This window comes from Quercus robur, chromosome 7, assembly GCF_932294415.1.
Source record: "Quercus robur chromosome 7, dhQueRobu3.1, whole genome shotgun sequence".
NCBI classification, from domain to species: domain Eukaryota; kingdom Viridiplantae; phylum Streptophyta; class Magnoliopsida; order Fagales; family Fagaceae; genus Quercus; species Quercus robur.
Genome location: NC_065540.1, coordinates 15,919,776 through 15,944,892, shown reverse-complemented (window position 1 = coordinate 15,944,892; position 25,117 = coordinate 15,919,776). Strand labels below are relative to the sequence as shown.

At 33.5% G+C, this 25,117-nt stretch overlaps 1 protein-coding gene across 1 annotated transcript; it reads left to right on the top strand.

Annotated features, from left to right (window-relative positions):
- Positions 1 to 1,595: 1,595 nt before the first annotated feature.
- LOC126692489 (solute carrier family 40 member 2-like) lies at positions 1,596 to 7,193 on the top strand. Its single transcript, XM_050388111.1, has 8 exons — positions 1,596 to 1,859; positions 2,991 to 3,141; positions 3,859 to 4,055; positions 4,459 to 4,908; positions 5,272 to 5,443; positions 5,694 to 5,831; positions 5,979 to 6,089; positions 6,716 to 7,193. Exons 1-8 carry the CDS (start codon positions 1,735 to 1,737, stop codon positions 6,881 to 6,883), a joined length of 1,512 nt encoding a protein of 503 aa, XP_050244068.1. The 5' UTR covers positions 1,596 to 1,734; the 3' UTR covers positions 6,884 to 7,193.
- The last annotated feature ends 17,924 nt before the right edge of the window (positions 7,194 to 25,117 follow it).

Below are 25,117 nucleotides of genomic sequence, written 5' to 3'. Positions count from 1 at the left end.
AACCTCCTCTTAATTTTTTTTTAAGAAAAAAAATAATAAAGAAAAAAAAAAGAAAAAAAAAAAAGATGTATCTTACCCCACTGCACTAGAAAACAATGGAAAGTCTTGACTATAAAAATTGTCTTTTTCCACTGAAAAATCCAACTCTTTGATCTGACTGTTCATGGAAAAGGCCTTGTTTAGAGGTTGAGCAATCACATGGGTACGTGTTAGAAAAGACACTTTTATTTTATTTTATTGTTGGGCTGTTCTCCTCTGCTGTAAAGACGGCTGACTGTTAGAAGGGTCAACTTTTTGCTGATGTGTTGCCAAAAAACAAAATAATTTTGCTGATGTACTTCCTTATCTAGTTTTATAAAATTTTCGTTTTTAAAACCCCCTAAAATAGTTCATTCAAATGGGAGACAATCTTATCTCTTGAAGGAAAAAAATTAACCCTTTTTTAAATTCACTAATTCATTAAAATGATTTGGTTGTACAATATTTAACACAAAAAAAAAAAAAAAAAAAGTTGTGAGTTGTCACTTGAATTGAAACATATATCTTTGGAAAAATAAATATTTCAAACTCTATGGTCTATCGGACAATAAGGTTGATAGGTTGAGGTTAAATTGCTTACCTTTTAAACTATAGGGGTTAGTTCTTTTATTATTAATTTGAAAATCATAATAAAGGAGATGGAGAATTTGAATCATTATTTGATTTCTTTGTAAATGAGAAGGGACAATGTTATTGAATTACAAAACTCTTGAGTATTAACAGTCATTTAGTTTAGGTGTTGTTCCTTAAGTTCTTGAAAAAATCCACATGACAGAATTTTAAGATAAAAACTTAAAGAACAGTACTTAAATATTGTATCTAAGTCTTGTTCTAATTTAATTTGTTAAATTTAATGCATATATTTGCTTTAACTTTTTACTTTGTAGGATACTAGCCCTTATTGGATTGGGATTCGAACCATGCAATTACTATCAGGTGCAAGATATAAAAGCTAATATGGTAAATTTTTATTAACCTTTTACTTTTTAAATTTTTTTTACCCTTTTATCATTAGATTTTTAACTTTTACATCTCACAACCTAGTGATAAATTGCATGGATGGTCATGGTCATGTTATTGCATCGGATCTAAATTCTCCATTGTTTTTTTTTTTTTTTTTTTTTTTTTTTGAGGGTGTAAATTCTCCATTGTTTGATTTCAAATTTTCAATTAAATAAAAAAAATAAGTACATATATATTGTGAAATGCTAAGAACACCAATTTTGACATAATTTTGTGCTATAACTCATTATATGACGAGTTGTTATTAGTAAGGATGTATCCCCACATGGCCCACTAACACACCCTTACTAATCACAATTCATCATGTAACGAGTTGTGATACAAAGTTATATCAAAATTTGTGTCCCAAACATTTCTCTATATATTTGTAGAAGAAAACAAAAACACCCGAATCTTAGAGCAAGTCAAACAACATATTTGTAGTATTAGTATCGTAACAGCAACTTTCAGAGGGGGTTCCATCACGTACAACTCATAGCTGTTTTTTTCGAAAAGATGGTGATGCAATCATGTTATCAATATTATCATCATCATCATCATCATCATAACATACAAGTACAACCACACATGCATATCCCATAGTTGGAATTACAATAATTACTAAATCTTAGAAAGACTTTTAATTTTGAACGTGAACATAATAATCCGAAAGAAGAGGCTGAAATAGAAGAGATGGAGAGAGAACCACTTCTAGCGAAGCAAGAAAAACCTTTATTAGATACTCAACACAATTCTATCCCTTCTTCACTTTTCACGTACTTGTACGTTGGTCACTTTTTCGCCAGATGGGGTGCCAGGTTTATTTCTCATTTTCTATCAGTGTTGTGTTTACAATTACATTCTCATTGCTGGGTTTTTCTTCTTTATTTTTTTATAAATATATATATATATATATATATTTTTGGGAAAAAAATACATGTGCGGAACTGACTAGTCTATTGAAGATCTATAATAATTTCAACATTTTGAGATTAAGGCTTGAAATTTTTGAGACTAAAGTTTTTTATTTTACTACAAATTTTGAGACTAAAGCTGGTTCTTGTTGTTGTTTACCATTTTTTGTTAGGCTTATTGAATTTGAAGCTATTTCACTGCTATTGTGACATTTTAAAAATTAAATCTTTCAACTTTAATGTTTTAGAACTATTTCAAACAGTATAATTTTCATTTTTATTTCCCTGGATGTTTTCAAGTGTTGAGTGAATTTTACCACTCTGGTCTATTTAAGGATTGAATTTGTTTTTGTTTTTGTTGTTGTTGTTGTTGTTGTTGTGTGTGTGTGTGTTTTTTTCTCATTTTTTTTTTTCCCATTTTCTATGAATTAGTTTATTATTGAGGTGTTCAAATTCAGATTGTATGAACACTGCTATGGATTTTGATCCATTGAAAGGCTTTTTATTAGTTGCTAAAATTTTATTAAAAGCTACTGCTTGAGAATTCAACAAATAAACTACACAAAGCGATTTCAGGTGAACAATCTGTTAATACTACAGCTATCAGCTATGCCCATCTTGTGCCAAGAAATTAGAACTATGGAGATATTAAGTGAAACATCTTTGAAGGAAGAACAAGTAGCCAGCCAGATTTATTTTCCAATTTTTTTATTTTATTTTTTTTATTTTGATCTTTCCCTACATGTTTATGCAACATTTTGCCCTAGAGATCAACCTAGTTTCATGAATAGACTGAGTCTGTTCAAGTAAACTTATCTGAGGACCATGTTCCATGTGATTTTGTTGATTGTCTAATGAAAGAGATTGATTCAATGTGCCCTGATTGAATCCAAACACATGGTTATATTGACCAATGCATTTGCCCTTCAATATTTTGCCAATAATGACAAATTGGGTGACTCCTCACACCCAATACACTTCCTCTAGATATACTGTTTGGAATTAAGTTCTTATTGAATTCTTTTCTTGTTGCAGGATGTGGGAATTCTCTGTTGGTTTATACATGATCAACATTTGGCCAAACTCTTTACTTTTTGCAGCTATCTATGGTGTGGCAGAAGCTTCTTCTACTGTGCTCTTCGGTGCCATTGTTGGACAATGGGTGGATAGGTTGACATATGTAAAGGTTTGCTTACCAATCTATTCATTGTACACTATATTAAGTTTACAGATTTAGGATGGAGGGTAAGGGCATGAGTTTAAGATATATTGGGTGCGTATGTAATATAATCAACCAAAAAAAAGAGACAGATTTGTGATTGGTGAACATCAAAATAAAACAAATTTTCAAAAGTCTCCTAGAAACACCCAAAATATTTTGCCAACTAATTATTGCCTGACGACTAGCTCTTGAACAGGCACGACGAGAAGTTTATGGATTCTAATCAATGTATAGTTCTTCTTAACAATTTATAGCCAGGACTATCTTCTAAAAGATTATTGGAGATGGCTGGCAAGTTCCTTTTTGGCATATTTATTCTGCTTAAATGCCTTTCAGACAGGCCCTCCCAACTCTTTATGTTATAGCAGAACACAACAATGTGATGGAGGGTACTGGGGTTGTAGCCTCTTTGCCTTCTTTGACAAATCTGTTATTCATTTGTAAAAGCAAAAAGAATAAACTAAGAAAGAAAGAGACAAGAATTAATCCTCCTAAGCTGTCCACCAATTGATTTGCTTAGATAATCTTGTTGTCTTCATCTACAGGATGGAACATGAACAAACCATTATATGATAATTTAAACTTACTGAGTTATTTATAAAAGTATGCGGGTTGAACTTGCTGTTTGAGACAAATTTAAATCATTGATAGATAAATATGCATCTTAAACTCTATTGGCAGGTTCTCCGACTTTGGTTGGTAGCACAAAATCTCGCTTATATAATTGCTGGAGGCACAGTGATTGCACTACTGAAATTTTCATTCTTGAAGTCCACAAATTTTACAGCATTCATCTTTCTTGTGATATTAACCAACATCTCCGGAGCAATCGCAGCACTTTCAACCCTCGCTGGTACCATCTTGATTGAAAGGGAATGGTAATTGCACAGAGGCTTTCAAGTGAAAAATGACTTCATAATTTCACTTACATAAAAATAAATAAAAAAAAGAAAAAAAAGAAAGTACTGTGTAATTCTAGTTGAAATGTTCATCAGTATTGTTGGTGGTCAGAATTTGATCCTGCCAGACATATCATCTAAAATTTATTTTTCCTTAGTTAGAAAGTATTAAACATTTCATATTTTTGTAATCCTTGTTCAGTTTGTGCCTTAGTAATGCTTAATTTTTGTTATATTGTATTGTTGCTATCACACCATTTTGTCATTTTTGGTTTAAGTTCCTTTGATTTCTTGGCTACCAAACGGAGAATAAGGAATTTGTTATATTAAAAAATAATAATAATAACTTTTATGTAATATATTATCTATTTTTAATTTACAGGGTGGTTGTGATGTCAGAAGGCCATCCTCCAGAAACGCTGACAAAGCTGAATTCAATTATCAGGCGAATTGATCTAATAAGCAAGCTAGGAGCCCCTGTATTATCTGGCTTTGTTATCAGCTTTGTGTCACTAACATCATCTGCTGTGTCTTTAGCACTGTGGAATGCTATTACTGTTTGGGTGGAATATTGGCTTTTTATCTCTGTATATAATGGGATACCTGCTTTAGGTGAAAGTAGCCAAAGGAGGGTCTCAAGACTTTCACATAGTGTTGAAGAGACAGAAAGCTTGCTTTCTGATGATGGAGGCAATTCAGCATTGGCAGAGGAAAGCTGTGTAATGAGTATATTTGGATGGATCCCTTGTTTTGATGCATGGAAAGTGTATTGGCAACAAGATGTTGTGCTCCCTGGATTAGCTCTGGCTTTGCTCTATTTCACCGTCCTTAGGTGAGAACCTAATTACTCTTGGAATAATGGTTAAATGATCAAATTCATCATTTCCTAACATCTTAAACTTTAGGGATAAGTGTTAGTTTAAGCTTTCAGGACAGGTGGTGATCTATCAATTACAACTTCTTCATGAGTGAATGAATATATGAATATGTTTTAGGTTGTCTATTTTTCACAGGTCTTATCTCCCCTTAATTGCTATGCATTTTACATCTGATTATTTTTCCTTCAAATTGCTTCTAACTACACCTCAAAGTACATAAAATTTCCTCTCTCTGAGTCTCTGTGTATATTTTTTCCATGCTGTTTTTTTGGCTTAGCTGAATGTTGAACAAATTCTTACTGATTTTGTTTATCCAGCTTTGGAACTTTGATGACGGCTACTTTGGAATGGGAAGGTGTACCTGCTTATGTTATAGGGTTAGCACGTGGAGTAAGTGCTGTGATTGGAATAGCTGCAACAGTTGTATACCCAATATTACAATCTCACATTTCAACACTTAGAACTGGACTCTGGTCTATCTGGTTTCAGGTGAAAACTTCAGTAGACACATAACAGGTCATTTGGTATTCAGAAGATAGATTTAGTAGTATTACTTATTTTGAAGTCACATGCCCATTTGTAAATTGTAATAACCTGCAATTGCATTTTTTCCCTTTCTAAAAACACAGATATAAATAGTGATTCTTTAAGTAATCTTATTTGTGTTATAGGCCATTCTTTGTCAAAGTTACTCCTAATTAACCATTGAATTTATGGAGTTTATGTGGTTTTCATGCAGTGGTTCTGCCTTATACTATGCGTTGCTTCAATATTTGTGCAAAATGGCCTTTTATCAGCGTCTATGCTGATGGCTGGAGTAGCAACATCTCGGCTTGGTTTGTGGATGTTTGACTTATCTGTCATCCAACAAATGCAGGTAGAGAAACCCCAGAAATAAAACTAGGACTATACACTTATAGCAAATTTATAGCAAACTAGTACTCATACATTTTAATATCTCTCTTTCTTCTATTATTAAAAATAATTTCAACTTGTATTCTCACTCATTTTCCTTTGTAAATAGGATTGTGTTCCTGAATCTGATCGAGGTGTTGTGGGAGGAGTTCAGAACTCTCTGCAGTCTATTTTGGATTTGATGACTTATGTCATGGGAATAATTATCTCCAATCCACAGGTGACCTTATTTAGCTTTTGGTTTTGGCTTAATGGAATATCATTGGATTGATGCATGTATGTTCAGTTTATGCTTTGCTGTTAGTTCAGTAAGAGCACTTAATACATCCTTCCAATCTGTGTGTGTCGTGAGAGAGAGCGAGATTGGAAGAGTATCATTATTATTGTGGTGAATCTTTTGGCTATCATGAAATTTTCAGATTCTCTGGTTCTCAGTTTCTTTAAGTTTAAGAAACAGATAAAAGAGCAGAAGGAAATTCTATATTTCTGTATTTGTAACCTGTACAAGTAGAAGCCTGTATGCCGTATGTATAGGTGCACAAAATGAGTGATGTATAAGAAATGGGAGTACTGTACTAGTAATACTAACAGGCCTTGGCCTTTGGGCCTATAGGGCTTAATGTATTCTAACACTCTTGATAACTTAAGAAATTGTGTTTTTCTTAGTACCATTCATCCTCATTTGACTTTTGGTTGTGGTGGAAATATGATTAGTTCTTCATGCCACACATTTGAGAAGTGTGTCATGTCACATGTGGATTGTGTTCACCAGACTCTTGTGTCAATTGAGAAATATGATGCTTTGAACCAAATTAACTCCATTATTGTTATTTTGTAATATTTCAGGATTTCTGGCAGTTGACTTTGATATCCTTTATGCTGGTCACATTGGCTGCATTGCTCTATACTGTACATATCTACCATGTCCGGAAGCACCTCTTCCACTTTGAGAAGTTATTTTCATGGATTCAGTGGTCAATAAGATCACCTGAAAAGGCTGAAATGCTTACTTAAGTTGAAAAGGTAGAGGTTCTTACGTCTTATGAGTCATGATATAAATATTTCTCAGTTGCTGACAACATGTTGTATCTGCTGGCCTGAGAAATTGATTTCACATTCCTATGTAAATAACATTCTTACAATCAGTATGGCTAGAACTTAAAACGTTTTGTTTTGAGAAATAAGATAGGCAAATCTAATAATGTGTTTTGGCATGTTGTAAACAGCTGGACAGCATTAGAGCTGAAACTGCTATAGATAGCTTGTAAAATTTCTCTTTTAGTGAAGCTATTAGATGAATACAAGTCCAAACAATTTAGTCCTATTATATTACTATCAAAGGACCTATAACTCTTGACTTCAAAATTTATTCTCTGAAGTAAACGACTAACATGGCACTTTATAATTTAAGTGTTTGTAGTCTTTGTTAAAAAGTTTAGTAGCTGACAATGATGAAATTACTTTTAGTATGTTGGTTGGTTGGTTGTATAATTGTCAATTTGTCAATGGAGTGGGCAGAGTGCGACCAGTTTGGGCTATTCTTCAATGTCATATGCCCATGGAGGGGCCTCTTATAGCGTGCAAATCCCTTTATAAGACCCACATATTCTGAGAGAGTCGTTTTATGAAGCAGACATATGAGATAATTATTGCTTGCCGTAAGAGTTTTATTAGTATTAAATCTTTTTCTGGTAATAGTAACTTTAATTCACTTCGTCTCAAATTCTTAAAAAATATGACCAAACTACACAAGCCTTAGAATTAAATTTTATGTATACCAGAAGGGGTTTTATTATAATCCCCCAATTTATAGCTTACAAGTTACAAGTTCAACGGATCTCTATTGAAAAGAAACCAAAAAAAAAAAAAAAAAAAAAAAACAAAAAATCAAAAGTGACACTTTTCTACAAAATAAAAATGATTTCAAAGAATAGTGATAAATTAGAAGTAAAGTTTATGGAAACTGATAGTAAAATGAAGTTTATCATCATGCCAAAAGAAAGAAGAAATATTTTCATATATTGTTTATACAACTTTTTTTTTGGGATGAAAATTGTTTATACAACTAGCTCATGTGGCAAGTTGAGATTGATGTAACATCACTTTCACATAGCAAACTATTGAAACTATTTTTATTTTACATCAATCATAACATCATGTCTCAAAAATTGTGAAAAAAATTATAAAATTTTATGTGATTAGACTAATTGTGTTGAGAAATTATATGGATAAATGTGGATTACACATTTAATAAATGTTTGTAAAGTACTTTACAACCAAACCCATAATTTTATATGGTTAATACTTAATAGATAACATAAGATCTCAGAAAACATTATCCAACAGTATGGTTTATGAGTCAAATGAGATTACAATTGTATCTCTCTTAAATACAACCGAAGTAAGATGTAGATTCCCCTTCAAAAAAAGAAAAAGAAAAAAAAAAGTAAGATGTAGATATATAAGTATTATCATAGGTCCTTCTGGACCGCTTCATATACCTGTAAACATCGTTCTAACTTCTAACTTAGTTGAATTTGTCAATTTATTTATTTATTAATAAAAATGAGGTTAGTAAAATGGGAAAAAGAATTTGTGTTAACAGAAAAAACCACACAGAAGACCAGCCTCACAAGTCAACCATAGCTATAAAACAAAACTACTGCCAAAAAAAAAGTGAAACCCACAGACTCCATGCGTACAACACAACTGGGGCAATAAATTTGAGACTAATCCCCCACTTCTTACAATGTTCTCCATTGTTTCAAAGTTCAGCATCTTACCTTATCTTATGTATTTTACATCTATTGCAATTTCCTCGGTTTTGTTAGGCGTTTTGAAAGCTTAAAAGAGCATTTTTCAAACTTAAAAGAGCATTTTTTAAACTTAAAACTCCGTTTTGTAATCACAATTCCTCATAGTTTTTTTTTTAAAAAAAACACTCATTTTAAACTCAAAACACCATTTTCTAGCCACTTATACAAATGCACCTAATTAAGATTGAAAATCCACAGCCAGAACTTCAAATTTTAAGATTAAAGCTTGATTGTTGTATTTTATTAAGGTTAAATAAATACTAGAAACTTAGCCTTACGAACATGAAAGAAATAGCCTTAACAATCTTTAGAAATACATTTTAAGCCTTGAACATTTTTGTTGAATACACCAAGATGCTATTTGATTTAGAGGGCATTGACAAGAATTTTTTTTTCCCTTGCTTTGTAGTTTGCACTTTATTCTTACAAAACAAGCATTTGAAACGAATGAAAAAAGATAAATAATAAGTACGAAGAAATAATAAATTTCACTTTTTTATTTTTATTTTTTTATAATATTTGGTGAGGTGACAGATTGTAATTACTGCATAATAAAAGTAATGTCAATAGTAGTCTTCCTGAAAGTAATATTGTATTAAATTTAATCAGTCATCTCAATAAATTGTAAAATCGTAAAATCTATTATGCATTGTTTTAAAATAATAATAATTTATTTTTTTATTATTTGTTTTAAAAAAATGATTTAATAGTAAGTTGTTGGGCTATGAGTTTATGTCAGTGAGAAAAAAATATTGTTTTGCGGGGTGAATGACTGAGTAAAAGAGATGGGCCATATGGGGCCTGTCCATGCAAGTTCTAACTTCTAAAGTCTAAGAGTCTTTGACCTTGGACAGTTAAACCTATTCGGCCTCCATTTTCAATTTCTTCGGATTTTGGTGGGTGGATATATTGCTAACCAACATATATTTAACTCTTTCTTTTTTTGAGAGGATATATTTTAACATTTCTAATAGAAGCTTTTGGTCAAAATTCGGCATATTCTGGTACCATTTCCAAGCTCCCTGTCCCTCGAAAGTGGATATAAAAAAAAAATAATAATAAATAAATAAATAAATAAAACAAAAAGACAAATACAAAGGGAGAGGGAGTGAGGTCCTTCTCATATTATGTGGCACATTAAGTATATTAAAATTATTAACTTAGTTTACTCTAAGTCAGACTTTCTTATAAAGGCTATAAAAGTTTAAAATGCTAGTCTTGTACCAAAAATTTTGTAACTTGGTGTTATTCTGGTCTCATTTATTGTTGTAATTATTGAATTATATAAAAATAAAACTATTATAATTATCATTTTATTATTAAATGTGTACATTTAAATGTAGTTTTATTATTTAATTTTATTAAAATAATCTACTTTAGTTACAACTTAAAAAAAAAATGTTGTAGGTATAACATTTCTCTATACTATATATATAATAAAAATTTTGCCTTCCACGTTGTGTTTTCCCTATACTATATATAACATTTTTCTATACTATATATATAAAATAAAAGTTTTGTGGAAACTCTCTTACAATCTTACCAGTATTTATTTTATTTATTAGTTTATTATAATTTTTTAATAGAATTAGGTGTATGACATAATTTCGACAAAAAAATACAGTAAAATAAAATCTATCAATAGGTTGTAATAAATCGGCACTATACTTCTTCCACCTCTTTCTTCGTTAACGTGTCTATATGGGAATTGTGAAATTTTATATAACAATAAATTATTTAGTGATTTTCACCAAAATATTTACAATAAATTAATATTAAATAAACTAATGTCCAAATTATCTCATATATTATATAATAAAAGTTGTATCATACATGTTGCACCAAAAAAAGTGGGCATCCTCTCCTTTTTCTTTTTTATTTATTTATCATTTTTATATTTTTATTCTTATTTTAATCACATAAGTTATGATTAAAACCAATCTAAACACAAAGAAACTTCCCATGTGAATTATAAGACCTTTTTGTACACTAAATGAGAATAATGAAATTAAATTATTTAGATTCTCAAAAAAAAAAAAATTAAATAATGAAGTTATTGTCATCAAAATGTACATTCAAAAAAAAAAAAAAAAAAATTACATATTAAGTAAGGTCACATCCAAAGCATGTACCATATCATATAATACAAGTTTTGTCCTCCAAGTTGTGGTTGACCTAAATATTGAAATTTCTTTTAAATTAGTGGAAACTCAATTACCAATATTTATTAATTTATCATAATTTTTTGTTTTAATAATAAAATTAGGTCTTACACAGTTACACGTCATGCTTGTATTATGTGACTCATTACAAGTTGTATGACATAATTTCTCCATGTGACTCCTTTTAAGTACATTAAAATTATTCACATATTTTACTGTAACAGAATTCTATTACCAAAGTTTTCAAACAAATTAAAATAGTGTTTCAGTTAAAACTCAATTATCAAAAGTCTCAAGATTTTTTTTTTCAAAAGTCATTATTTATTTTAAATTATTTTATAATTTGGGGTATATTATAATTTATCTCCTTAAGGTTTTGACCTATCATAATTTTAGTACACAAACTTTCAATAGTTACATTTGACCTCATAAGGTTTGAACTACAATAAAATCATTATGAACCTTCCCAAAATAAGGTTTATAATTTCATTTTCATAAAAACTTTAAGAACGAAAATATAGTGATTGAAAAGTTTGTGACATGAAACTAAATTGCAAAATATATTAATTTGAATAATACCCTTACGATTTCATTTTAAACCAAAATTTAGAGAGTAAAATGTAACAATTGAAAAATAGTAAAGTTAATTGTAATAGGATCAGGAACTGGGAGTAAGTTGTAATTTTTTTTCAATAATCTAACATGACCATTGGTTTTTGATAAAAAAAAAAATTTGATGTTACACTATATGTGCATTCGTCATGTAAACTTAAATTACTTTTTTTTTTTTTTGTTCATTTTTTATTCAAATTTTATTATATTAATAAAATATTTTTCTTTAATTTATAGTATATATTGTCTTACAAAATGTTATTACATCAAATGACTATACGAGTTTGCCAAAGTTGTGAGTATCTAAAGACGTGTTGAGTAATAAGTGGGCATAACCTCCCTTGCTAGGCGATAAGGTTGATGATGATGACTGGTGAAGCTTTTACAAAACCACTCTCAAGCTTGCATGTGAATAATGCAGGCTGCTTTTGAATAGGTCAGGCCAAGAAGAACATGGAGCACATAATATTACAGGGAAGCCTATAAAAAGTTGCCGACAGTCTAGCAACAATTTAGGCTGTAATTTGACAGAAGGCTTTGTAGTTTTTAATTTACTGGCTAATGATGTTTTATCTGGGGTAAGGATGTTTATTAGTCCCTAAACAATCATTCGAATTTCAAGGTTTTTGTTTTGTTTTTGGTTAAACATATAGCGGAGGGAGGGGGAAATGAGATTTGAAGCATAGATATGAGGTAATACGAAAGATACCATTATCACTGGACTATCATTTAAATTTCTCAATTTTCAAGTTTGTTGCTTAAAAGTATGTCAAATTAATTTATGTCATTTTTCAATAAACTTTATCTTTCTCACTTTAGTCTTTACCATATGACTGGAGTGAGAGAATTGGCTGACATTGCATTTTTTTCCAAAAAAAAATAGTAAGTATGGTATTATGTTTTTTTCCCTAAAATATGAAAGTACAATAATAGCAATAATAATTAATTACTAATTCTTCAACCGTACCATTAGTTGTATGAATTTTGCCCCGTAATCTCACAATAAAGTAAATTTTAAATTTCTTCTAAAAAAAGTAAATTTTAAATTAGATAATTGTATTCCCACAAAAAAAAAAAAAGAAAAAAAAAAAAAGAAGAAGAAGATAATTGTATTAAGATTTTAATGAAGAGCATTACCCAATAATAAAATGGGTTTGATTTTGAAATTTGAATGAAGAAATTGATACAATTAATATTTAAGGGACAAATTTTTTTTTTAATATTATAAATTGACACAATAATTTTAAATAAGTGAGTCTTTTAATAAAATAATAAACAAGTAACGTTATCTATGATAATTTCTCGTGTTTCTCGTATGTAAGAATCAATCAAACAAAATTACAAGCCACTCTCAGCCCTCAACCTCAAGGCAGAAAGTGCCAAATGAGGGAGTAACTAACCCGAGGACTTATACAATAATGAACAAATACATAGACAACGCCATTAGCATCTCTATTGACCCACGGGAGGCTACAAGTTACAACAAACAAAAGTCTTTTTCATCAAGGACAAAATATCTTCAGTCAAACATCACTGTCTCCCAACCTAGTCTAAGGCCATTCTCCTTTAATGGTTAACTTTTGTAGATTTAGGAGTCCTCAAATATTAGTTCCTTCTTAACCTCTCTGCTCTTTGGCAGTCATCTGAGACCACAAAATGGCTTAAGCTTCAGCCACTTCTGGTTTCAAGAGAGGAACTGTGTATGCTTAGTTTGGAGTATTCATCATTATGTACGTTTATGTTGTTATAATAGCTGGAAACATTATTGTACGCCATGTGTTGTTAATTTGGAATGTTATGTATGTTCATATTATTAGAACTCGTAATTTTAAAGTTAATCCTTTGTTTATGTCTTGGTAATTTGGTACTTAATTAGTAGTTATTGTCTTTTATAAGTAGTTTGGATCGATTTTATTTCAATGATTCTTTAACATAAATTATCATTATTTCAATGATTCTTTAACATAAATTATCATTGTTAGGCTCTAAGATTTCAGGAACTAACGTATTAGAATTTCAATTTGTATATGTTGGCAAACCATGATCAAAACATTTAGTCTAGGTTTAGACTTGCTCAAAGTTTAGTTTAAATTAAGTTTGGAATCGAGTAATTGCAAGAAATTACTATTCAATTTCTGCAAAACTCGATCGATCGAAAGTTGCAGATCAGCAAAAATCAGCAAATGTAAAAATGCCATAACTTATCTATTTAAAGCCCAAATCGCGATATGTTTTTTCCAGTATTTAAAGAATATCATAAGCTAACCCTATGTAGGGTTTTCAAGGCTTTTTAGAGAGAGAAAAGTGTGCCTCTTTTGTATTTAGGGTTTTGTATCCAAAAAACTCTCTCATGTCTTCTACCGGTGTTATTCCTTGAGGAATCTCAAGATCTGGTGTTGTAGAAGTTGTTGCCTTCTCTAATCATCAAAGTTGTTGATGATCTAAACCTTCAATAGTGGTCCTGGAGTCACAAACAAAAGAGTTGGTGTTTTTTATCACAAGTGTGGGTGCTTATGTTGCACAGGCCTAAGAAAGATGTAGTCCATGGACTCGGAGCTATCATAGGGTCGTGTTAGTAAGTTTTCTACTTGAAGTAGCAATAAAATATTAGTGGTCTAAATTCTAGTGTACAAACTTTCAATTCTTTCATAGTGAATTTGCTTTTTACCTTAAGGATAATTAGGTTAAATCCTCTCTAGGTTTTTTACCGGTTTGGTTTTCTTGGGTCATTATATCATTGTGTTCTTTATATTTCCGCTGCTTTGTATGATATGATTGGAATGTGTTAACCTAGATCTGAATAATTTATCTAAGTAATCACTTGGCTAAATAACTAGGTTAATTAACTTGTGTTTTAAGGGGTCTAAAAGCGTACAATCATTTTCATTTTATTTTTATACCAAAATTAGAATCTTATCATCTTCCATCCAATGCACGAACCCTCGATCGTGTGTATGATCCCAATCCAGACAATCATGATGAAGAAACTTGATTTAGTTTCATTTACGCTAGTTTGACAACTTGCAATATTCTAAGAGAGATACCTCATTGCATTTGCATATTGAGGTAACAACTTAAACAAGTGATCCTACGTATATATTCACTACGAATACAAGATAAATTATTCTTTTAATTTTTTATTAAATACATATCAAAACATGTTTTTTTCTTGAGAAAAAGAGAGTTTCAACTTATGGCGTTTGATCATGAAAATAGTTATTTATCATCAGATCAAGACATTAATCGCTTTTTTGTACAAACAAGAATTAAACCCTAAATCTTTTATTAAACCATCAGAGACTTTACTAGATAAGCTAATTAGAACCCACAAAATACGTTTCTAACTTTGAACAAAAAGCTGTGTTCCAGCACAAGTGAATGCACTTGAAATTTGTTTAAGCATAGACCATGTAAGTCACAATCAAGGAAACAAGATATGAAGATCCCTTGATTCTAAATCTGATAATTGGGGTATGACGTTATGTTTTTTTTTTTTTTTTTGCCAATTGAATAATGACCAAAATTCATCACGTTGCCGTACAAACACTTGGAGATAAAGAAAAAGAAGATTAGGTATAGACTATTAGGATTAGGTAAAGCCGTACTAGTTTAAACCTACTATTAGGTAATATGATAATATAGAATTTCAACTTTCAATTTACAATTAACTGACTTAGTCTCATCTAGGGAAACAAATCAAAGATTTTGTATACAAAATTAGAGGGGTTATTTGAACAAATATACCTCCAAATTTAATTTCATACCGCACACTATTATAAATTAAGCTTATTTGAACCAAGGTCTCATTGACTAACGTTATAGAAGTTAGCAAGGGAAAGCCACCCAATAGTTTGCTTTCTTTTTTTTTAAAGGGTCTGGTTAATATTATGACATACATTAATCATCATTCATTTGTAAAAAGTTTTTATAAGAAATTGAAAAAACTATCAAAACAGTTAATCACTTATTTATTTTTCTATAAAATAATTTCTAAAATAGTTTATTGAAGTATATTTTTATAGCATACATTAATAAAATTATTTTTTAAAATTAAAAATTTTATGCATTATCGACACGACAAGGCATCTAATGCCAAATATACTAGTGTAGCTACTAGTGGGAATTTCATAATGTTTTTTTGAGGTGCAAAAGGAAAAGGAATCGAAAATGACGGTACTAAAGTGAGAAAAGAAAATCTTTCTCAAAAAAAAAAAAAAAGTGAGAAAAGAAAAAGAAAAACAAATTTCAACGTGTAGAGAGCGCGTTTTGTTTGACCTGACTTTGATTCCGTGTACAAACTACGTACAGACTCAGTTGCCCACTCATCTTAAAGGTTTTTTTTAATCTTTTTCACATATTATATTTACAATAGGCACCATAAATTATATTAATAAAATGAGTGTTTGGATCGGTTTAATCTTTTGCAGCTAAGCAAAAATTATTTGCTTAAACCTTTTCTTACTTATTGAAAGCCATGTCCTACCTCACTTACTAAATAACTAGATAAGCAAATAACATCTCATGTAAATATTTTTTTTTTTACCTCCATGTTAAAACTCCATTTATGCATTTTACTATTCTTTTTTGGTATTTCCTTTAAGCACTTCCTCTTTAAGAACTATAATGAAATTAAAAAAATTTAACAACTATTGACATGAGAAGTTGTAATTGAAAATTTGGAATAATATCAGTTTTAAATAAATTCATTATTGTTACCATTTTTATTTGAAATCATCATGAATTCTTGGCACGATGATCATTTTATAAGTACAAGTACTTGTGAGGTGCGGGAGCAAAAGTCGAGATACATATGCACTTAAATTAAGTTAAAATAAAATTTTATTTCATATTAAAAAAATAGTTATTTGAAAAAATTATGTGAAAAAAATTATCTCTAAACTTACTAAAGAAAACCAAAGACTCTTAACATTGTTTAATGATAGGTCTTTTTGCCCAGAGAAAGGTTTAAAGTAAACACAAAAGAAATGAATACTTTTTCCGTGTTTCCGTGTTTCGCTGATGCATCAACTCCCAATCCTATTATGAGTTTTTAATTGCAAAACCAGAAGCATTTTTAAAGAATAATATCCTTCTCTATGGTCCTTAGGATATTCTTTTTTTCTTTTTCTTTTTTTCCCGAAGATATTCTTGTTTGAGTAAGGACCAAAAAACTACACGAGAAAAACAATGAAACACATAATTACATGGTGCAGAATCATATAATAGCAATAGCACCACCACCAGAAGAAGCAGAATAAAAATCTGATACTTACAAATAAATACACCGAATCTTTGCACTTTTATTTCATCATTCCCTATTTGACATACCATGGATGCCATTCCTCTCACTCAGGTTAGCCATATCACATGGCAGAGCTAACCAAATATATGCCCAAACCACAATTTTATATCTAGAAACAACCCAACTATAGCATCTAAAATCAAAGTAATGTTTGCCCCAAAAAAAAAAAAATCAAAGTAACAAAACGCAGGGTATCCTTATCATTGTAGGAATGGTCCCTCATTGGTAATATCCGAGGAAAAGTCAGCATTTTGTAATGCAAAAAAATCCTTAATTGTAGTATTTTAGACCTGTTTGGTAGGAGAATTCTTATTTTTGTTTTCAAAATACACAATATGAAAATAATTTTCAAAAAATTGAAATTGAAAATAGTTTTCAGATAATAAGTTTTACATTATACGTGTTTTGCTCCCACTTTTAAAAATAATTTTCAAAATACTAAAAAGAAAAAATGATGTTTGGAAGACCATTTCTTTTTTCTTTTTCTTTTTTTAATTTACAAAAAGTATTGTGTAGAATTTGTAGATTACCTTTTTTTTTTGATAAAGATAAGTAGGAGCACAATTTGGTTCCTAAGCCCAAAAGATAAAGGGATTTAGGCCCAAAGAGCCCAATACAATGAATTTGTAGAGAGTGGGTTCGAAAACTAGGCTCTAATAAGTTGGATAACAATTATAGTGGATTCAGATGACAAGAAAGTAAAGACAAACTAGTTTTATCCAAAGAAAACCGTCATCAACACAATCTAGGGAGATTAGTTCTTGTATATATTTCTTTTGGATTTAATTACAAGTCTAGTTCCTATTGTTACAGTGTTTTTCCCTCAATTCTCCGATCCCCCCATGTAATGGGATCCTCCTCCTTTATATTGCCCCCTTTCCTTCTATCTCAGCCCTCAATGTGTAGATTAAATGGCTGACTTTTTTCCTTGTCCTATCAACACCTTCCTAAATTTTTTAGTGGTAGTTGTAAGGCAGAACATCACTGTTCAGGCATCACTTTCACATTAATGCCGCCAGAAAGTTAGCTACAAAGCATTTAATGCGGTGATAGCAGCTTTCCCTCAGATATTTCTCACTTTCTTTTTACCTTATCCCTTCTTGATGCTTATCTCTGCCAACAAAATCACCCAGATTGTTGTCCTTGATGTCAGGCCAACCCTTTTGACCTCTGCCCTGTTAAGCCAAGGTGAAATTTGTCCTCGGACATACTTCTTGGAACCTTTAAACTAGACCCCTTTGCCCATTCACTAGCTTGCGCTCCCACACTAGCATCTTCCCGTCCTTAGACTATTTAATGTCCTCGGACAGGACCTATGACCCAATATACCCTTCTGGGCTTGTCATCCCTACAATAGTCTATCGAAATTCTCCTTTTTTTGTCTCCTTAGAAAAAAAGAGGATTTCGATATTACCATTATTATCCTCTTCTTGTCATATGTCACCTTTGTATGTGCAGATGCCTTTCCAATTGCCCAACGCATGCTCCTGACGTTTCAGCATCCGGGATGCGTCTGTATTAAATTCCTATGGCTCCATGTCCCCTACATTCTACGACATGATGAAGATCCAATGGCTGAGGATCTTATTGGAACTTGAGCGGGAATTTTCCTACTCTCCTTTCCCTTTGATACAATAACTATTTAAAGACCACATTCACCTCACTTCTACAATCATAAATATCAATAGCCAGTCCGAGGAGAGTTCCTTCCTTCGCGTAAGTCATTTAAACATTCTCTTTTACTTTCTCTTATACTTTTCTTTAAACAAATCCCTTCTTTCCTCGGCCCCTCTAACTTCCTTTCACCTTTCTTTCACCTTCAACTATTTTGACAAATGGGTAGATTTGCCTACCTGGTAGACTCCCTAGAGAGTATAGAGAGCTTTAAAGTTCAATATGGAATCCCATAAGGGGTTTCCATTAGGTACTGTAAACAACGGGACTGGTACACCCAGAGGTAGGAGGGAGAAGTGGTAATCCTGATGATCACCTTCATAGAGGGAGGGATGAGAATCCCCATGAGCAGAGTCACTAGGGATTACCTGATAGCCCATAGATTAGCTCCCACCAAATATGCCCCAAATATGTTTAGTATCCTAGGTAGTGTCGATGCCCCCAACAAGAAGATGGGTCACCTCACCCATCACAACGTTAACTAGGTTTATAATCGCCATAAACTAACAGGGCAGGGCTACTACCTAAAAACTAGGGAACTCGCAGTTAGGCTCATATCATGCCTCCCTAAGTCTAATAAGGGCATGAATAAGGACTACTTAATTGTCTTAAGGGAATGGCACGACGACCTTCATTATTCAACGAGAGAAGGGACACTAGGTGAGGTTTTTAGGTCTAGGTCTATTGTTCTAATAATAATACCCCCTTCTCTCACCGACATCTTCCGTGCTCACTTGTTTTTTTTTTTTTTTTTTTTGGTACTTATAATTTTAGTTCCCTTTGATCTATGCTGCTTTTTCTTAACAGCGTTTTTTTGTTGATGGTTTTGCGAATAAGCATGCTGCTACCCCGAACATAAACTTAGTTAACCACCAGATTTAAACAAAGTACTCAAGGCCGAGGTCTTTGTCCATGGTGACGGGCAGTTAAGGGCAACCCACATCATCCTCGGCTACAACTTGATCTCGTCCAGCTTTCAGGCAAGTGTGTAATCAAGGCGAGGGACCCACGTTTACATCAAGTCAATGTAGCAGTCCCCGGCTTCCTCGTCATCAGTCTCATTCCAGAGGGTGTACTGCAAGTGGAGCTACCCTCTCAGTCTGCAGCCATGGAACCCACCCCTTCCTAGCCTATTATCAAAGAAGAGGAAGAGGAAGAGGAAGAGATAGTTGAAGTCTCGGATTTTGAAAATGACTTTGAAGTTTTCAACCAGCCCCAATCTCTAGAGCCTCAGGTCGACGACTCTAGCCACCTCCCTCTAGCCCAAGTAAGCAGAATCTAAGAAGACATTAGCATTCCCGAAGCAATGGGGATATAGTGCAAGCCTAGAGCTAGCCTTCTAGAGATCATGGAGTCTTAAGCAAGGGGCAAGGCACCCGAGGTGGCCGGTCAAGCTAAACACCCCTCTCTTCCCATTCTTCATAAGCCCTAGCTCAAACTTGTAGACAAAAAGAGAAAACGGGATCAAAAGGGGAAGGAAGTGATGGAAGAGGGCTGAGGTGTCCCTCCCAAAGAGATTGAGCCTCAAAGAGGGGCCAAGGTAGCCAAGACTACCCAAATGAGGTCCTCGAGTGATGGGGCACCTGGGGACAGGGGACGTGACCTTTATACCAAGGTTCCAAATTGGAATCCCCCCTGGTGTTAGATAAATCCCCTTTTCCTGCGAACTCTTTAATAAGGGACTTCCAGTAGGGGAAGGCCGGGTATGTAGCGCACCATGAAAAGACATGGCCGATCTGAGGACCATAAAGAGACATGAGGTGTTTCTGGGTCTGAAGAGAGACCACGCCACTGTAAGTCTTTTAAGCTAAGTCGCCTTTCTCTTTACTGTTTTTTTTTTTTACTCACTACTACATTTCCTTTGCAGGCTGTTCAAGTTACTTTTAGGGCTAAGGAGTTGGTGAATATCACTCACCGACTTTTAGGGCTGAGGAGGGCAGGTGTATTGCTGCTATTGAGGCCTTTAACGTGGTCGAGAAAAGGGTTAATGAGCTGAACACCAAGCTCATCGAGGCTGAGAGGGAGAAGAAAAGTGCTGAGGTTGCTCTGGAAGGGGTGGAAAGGCAGGCTGAGACTCAGCGCAAGCAACTTCGCCAGGCCGAGGATGAGCTTGCTGTGGCCAAGGAGCAAATAAAAGTGCCGAAGAAAAAATTGGAGGATGCTGAGAAGGCTAGGGACCAGACCAAACAAGATGGCTACGACGTAGGGGTAGCTGAGACCGAGGAGGCCTTCAGGGCTGAGGTCTCGGGGGTATGTAAAGCATACTTCCTCTAGGTGTGGAATGAGGCCCTCAACCTGGCTGGGGTTGAGGCCTCCTCGACACTTAAGAGATTAAAGAATGTTTACTACCCCCTCTGCAATCTGGGCACCAGACTCCTCAGTCTCCCAGGATAATGCAGCCCCCAAAGATCAGAGCTCCATTGATGAGATTCCGGCCAAGGACCTTCCTCCTCCCAACAGTCCTCCAAAAGGGGCGGAGCAAGCTAGCATAGTTGAGAAGGAAAAAGAAAAGCCCAAGGAGACCCCTTGAGACTACAAAGCCTTCAGCTGCACCCAAGGATTCTTCTGAGGGAGGGGTGGTTTCCCAAAGCCATGAGATGGTTTTGGCAACTTTACCCATTCCTGCCAAGGAAGAATCCAAGGGTAAAGGCCCAACATCCTCAGCAGCAGTAACTGTCCAGCCTACCAAGACTCCAGCTAAAGACAAGCTTGTAATAAAAATGAAGCCATAATTTATTTTTTATTTTTTTATTTTTTAACTATCTTTACTTTTTTGAACTGTTGTTTTTGTTTCCAAAATTTGTAATCAATTCTCCTTTTTGTAATCAATTTGCATTTTTCTGAGGCTCAGCTTAATGATAATTATAAGCTTTTCTTTCATACTTGTGGTATTTGCATGAATCCTAACATAGTTTTTGCTTTACTGCACACTTAATCAATGTGACAATGAGATATAGCTCTATTTAGTTATTTGCATAAGTGATAACATAGTTACTACATCCCACATAATCAGCAACAGGAAAGGCTAAACCTACTAAGCCTACAATCTCAACAAAGTATACCTTTAACTTCAAAAACATACACAATAGTAGAGCATCCATACATGTTGGGCTCCACCTAACCCTCCACTTCTCAGTAAGTCTAAGGAACTGGATAACATAGATATACTTGCAAATGCTTTAAGTGAAGCTCAAGAGTGTCCATTTGATCAAGTTACTACAATGAAGGTCTTTGTCATTCAACATGGCTGGTTCTGTTTACCCCTTAAACCAACAATAAGAAGTATTAATTTACCCAAGGTATGTGATCCGAGGAACTAGACATGACCAAAATTTTGTTTAACACTTAGAAAAATGATATGAAGTATTAATTTACTCAAATTATGTGGTCCGAGGAGCCAAACATAATTAAGATTTTGTTTAATACTTAAGTAAATAATAGAAACTATTAATTTACCCAAGGTATGTGGTCCGAGGAACTAGGCATGACCAAAGTTTTGTTTAACATTTAGAAAAATGATATGAAATATTAATTTACCCAAAGTATGTGGTCCGAGGAGTCAAGCATGACTAAGGTTTTGTTTAATACTTAAACAAATAATAGAGAGTATTAATTTACCCAAGGTATGTGGTCTGAGGAACCAGACATGACCAAAGTTTTGTTTAACATTTAGAAAAATGATATGAAGTATTAATTTACCCAAAGTATGTGGTCCGAGGAGTCAAGCATGATTAAGGTTTTGTTTAATACCTAAACAAATAATAGAGAGTATTAATTTACCCAAGGTATGTGGTCTGAGAAACCAGGCATGACCAATGTTCTGTTTAACACTTAAACAAATAATATAAAGTGTTAATTTACCTAAGGTATATGGTATGAGGAACCAGGCATGACCAAGGTTTTATTTAACAGTTAGAAAAATGATATGAAGTATTAATTTACCCAAAGTATGTGGTTCGAGAAGCTAGGCATGACTAAGATTCTGTTTAATACTTAAAACAAATAATAGAAAGTATTAATTTACCCAAGATATGTGGTTCGAGGAACCAGGCATGACCAAGGTTCTGTTTAATACTTAGAAAAATGATATGAAGTATTAATTTACCCAAAGTATGTGGTCCAAGGAGCCAGGCATGTCTAAAGTTCCATTTAATACTTCAACAAATAATAGGAAGTATTAATTTACCCAAGGTATGTGGTCCGAGGAACCAGGCATGACCAAGGTTCTGTTTAACACTTAAAAAAATGATATGAAGTATTAATCTACCTAAAGTATGTGGTCCGAGGAGCCAAGCAACTAAGGTTCTGTTTAATACTTAAACAAATAATAGGTGTAACGCATAATGTCATAAACAAAAATATGGCATAAATGACTTTCATTAATACTAATACATTTGCAGGTTATTTACATTCCAGGGGTGTGGTATAACATTTTCATCTAGATCTTCGAGGTAATATGCACCTATTCCTGTTATCGAGGTGATACGATATGGCCCTTCCTAGTTGGGCCCTAACTTTCCTCATACTGGGTTCTTTGCAGTACCCACAACATTTCTTATACTAACTCTCTAGGCGCTAATGGCCTTAACCTCACATTTGAGTCGTACACCTTCTTGAGCTTCTGTTGATAATACGCCAATTAAACCATGGTATTTTCTCTTCGCTCTTCAATCAAATCTAAACTCTTCTTTAATGACCCATCATTGTTGTTCAGAGTAAAAGAGCTCATTCTCAGTGTTGGGAATCTAGAATCCAGAGGAATTACTACCTCGGCCCCATAAGTCATTGAAAAAGAGGTTTCTCTTGTTGACCTATGAGGGATAGTACGATATGTTCAAAGAACATTTGGTAGCTCTTCTACCCATTTACCCTTAGCATTGTGCAACCTTTTTTTGAGTCCATTCACTATGACCTTATTGACAGCCTCGGCTTGTCCATTCTCCTGTGGATACGTCGGGGTGGAATACCTATTCTTAATGCCCAGGTCACAATAGTACCTCCTGAAAGCTTTGCTTTCAAATTAAAGACCATTGTCCAAGATGAGGGTGTGAGGAATCCCAAACTGAGTGACAATATTTTCCACACGAATCTCTTGGCATCCATGTCCTTGATATTTGCTAGTGGTTTAACTTCAACCCATTTGGTGAAGTAATCCATGCCAACCAGCAGCCATCTCTTATTCCTTGTTGCCATAGGAAAAGGTCCTACAATATCCAAGCCCTATTGAGTAAAAGGCCAAGGGCTAGAAAGAGGATTGAGGACACCTCCTAGCTGATGAATATTTAGGGCAAATCTTTGACATCAGTCACACTTATTTACGTACTCTTGTGCTTCCTTCTGTATATTTGGCCACCAATATTCTTGAGTTAGGGCTTTGTGGGAAAAGGATTTGTCTCTTGTGTGGCTTCCACAAATCTCTTTATGTAACTCTTCTAGGAGTAGCTCTACTGCCTCGGGGTATATGTATAGCAAATACGGCCCAGAAAAAGAGTGCTTATACAACTTTTGGTTCTCGGACAGCCAAAATCAAGGAGCCTTTCTTCGCACTTTGTTAGGCTTGGCTTTCCCTTTGGGCAAGATATTATCCTTAAGGAATAGCACAATAGAATCCATCTAGCTAGGTCTCATCCTAATTTAATGAATCTGGACTATCTCTCTCTTCATTTAAGTAGGTTTGCACAAGTCTTCAACAAGGATAACCTAAGGTAAGCTTAGCGCCAAGGAGGATGCGAGAGTGGCAAGAGAATCAGCATGGGTATTCTTACTCCTAGGGATTTGCAGTAAGGTGAAAGACTTGAACCTTGATTGCAAGCGCCTAACCTGATTCAAATACTCTTGCATTCTCACATCCCTGGCCTCTAACTCTCACTTTACCTGCCCTACAACCAACCTTGAATATGAAAATATCTCCACTGTTTTTTCTCCCATTTTCTGAACTATAGTCATCCCTACCAATAGAGCCTCACACTCAGCCTCATTATTTGACCAAGAAACCCAATCTTAAGGATTTTTCAATAACGATCTTCTCAGGAGAAATTACAACTAGCCCTACTCCAAATCCTCTTTGATTTGCTGCACCATCAACATATACCCTCCAGGACAAAAGCTTTTGTAGGGAGACCATGCCAGTTGATTTTTCTTCCATGTTCTACTTTTCTCCTTCCTCTTCCAATGGGGATTCAGCAAACTTGGCTATTAGATTTGCGAGGACTTGGCCCTTAATAGAGGTACAAGGCATGTACTTGATATCGAAAGCCCATAGGATCGTGCCCCACTTGGCAATCCTTCCAGTGTAATCAACTTAATGAAGTAGTGACTGAAGCGGAATTTGGGTTAACACAGTGACTATGTGAGCTTGGAAGTAATGTGAGAGCTTATGCGTAGCATGCATCACTACCAAAATGGCATTTTTCTAGTAGTAAGTAACGAACCTCGGTCTTATGTAGTGACTTGCTCATATAATAAACTGGTCTTTGTATTCCGTTATCAACTCATATCAATACTAAGCTCATTGTATAGGAGGCTACAGCAACATAAGCAAACAAAACTTCCTCTTTCTCGGGATGGGGCATAATAGATAGCTGAGAAAGGTATTCCTTTAGCTGCTAGAAGGCCAGGGCACACTCCTCGGTCCATTCAAACCCCTTCCACTTATGCAACAACAGAAAGAAAGGCCTACACT

Bases quoted from the DNA above. Each gene is read 5' to 3' on its own strand.
- LOC126692489 (XM_050388111.1), top strand. From the start codon at position 1,735: ATGGAGAGAGAACCACTTCTAGCGAAGCAAGAAAAACCTTTATTAGAT. The intron at 1,860-2,990 runs GTTTATTTCTCA...TTCTTGTTGCAG, and splicing joins TTCGCCAGATGGGGTGCCAG to GATGTGGGAATTCTCTGTTG. The intron at 3,142-3,858 runs GTTTGCTTACCA...CTCTATTGGCAG, and splicing joins ATAGGTTGACATATGTAAAG to GTTCTCCGACTTTGGTTGGT.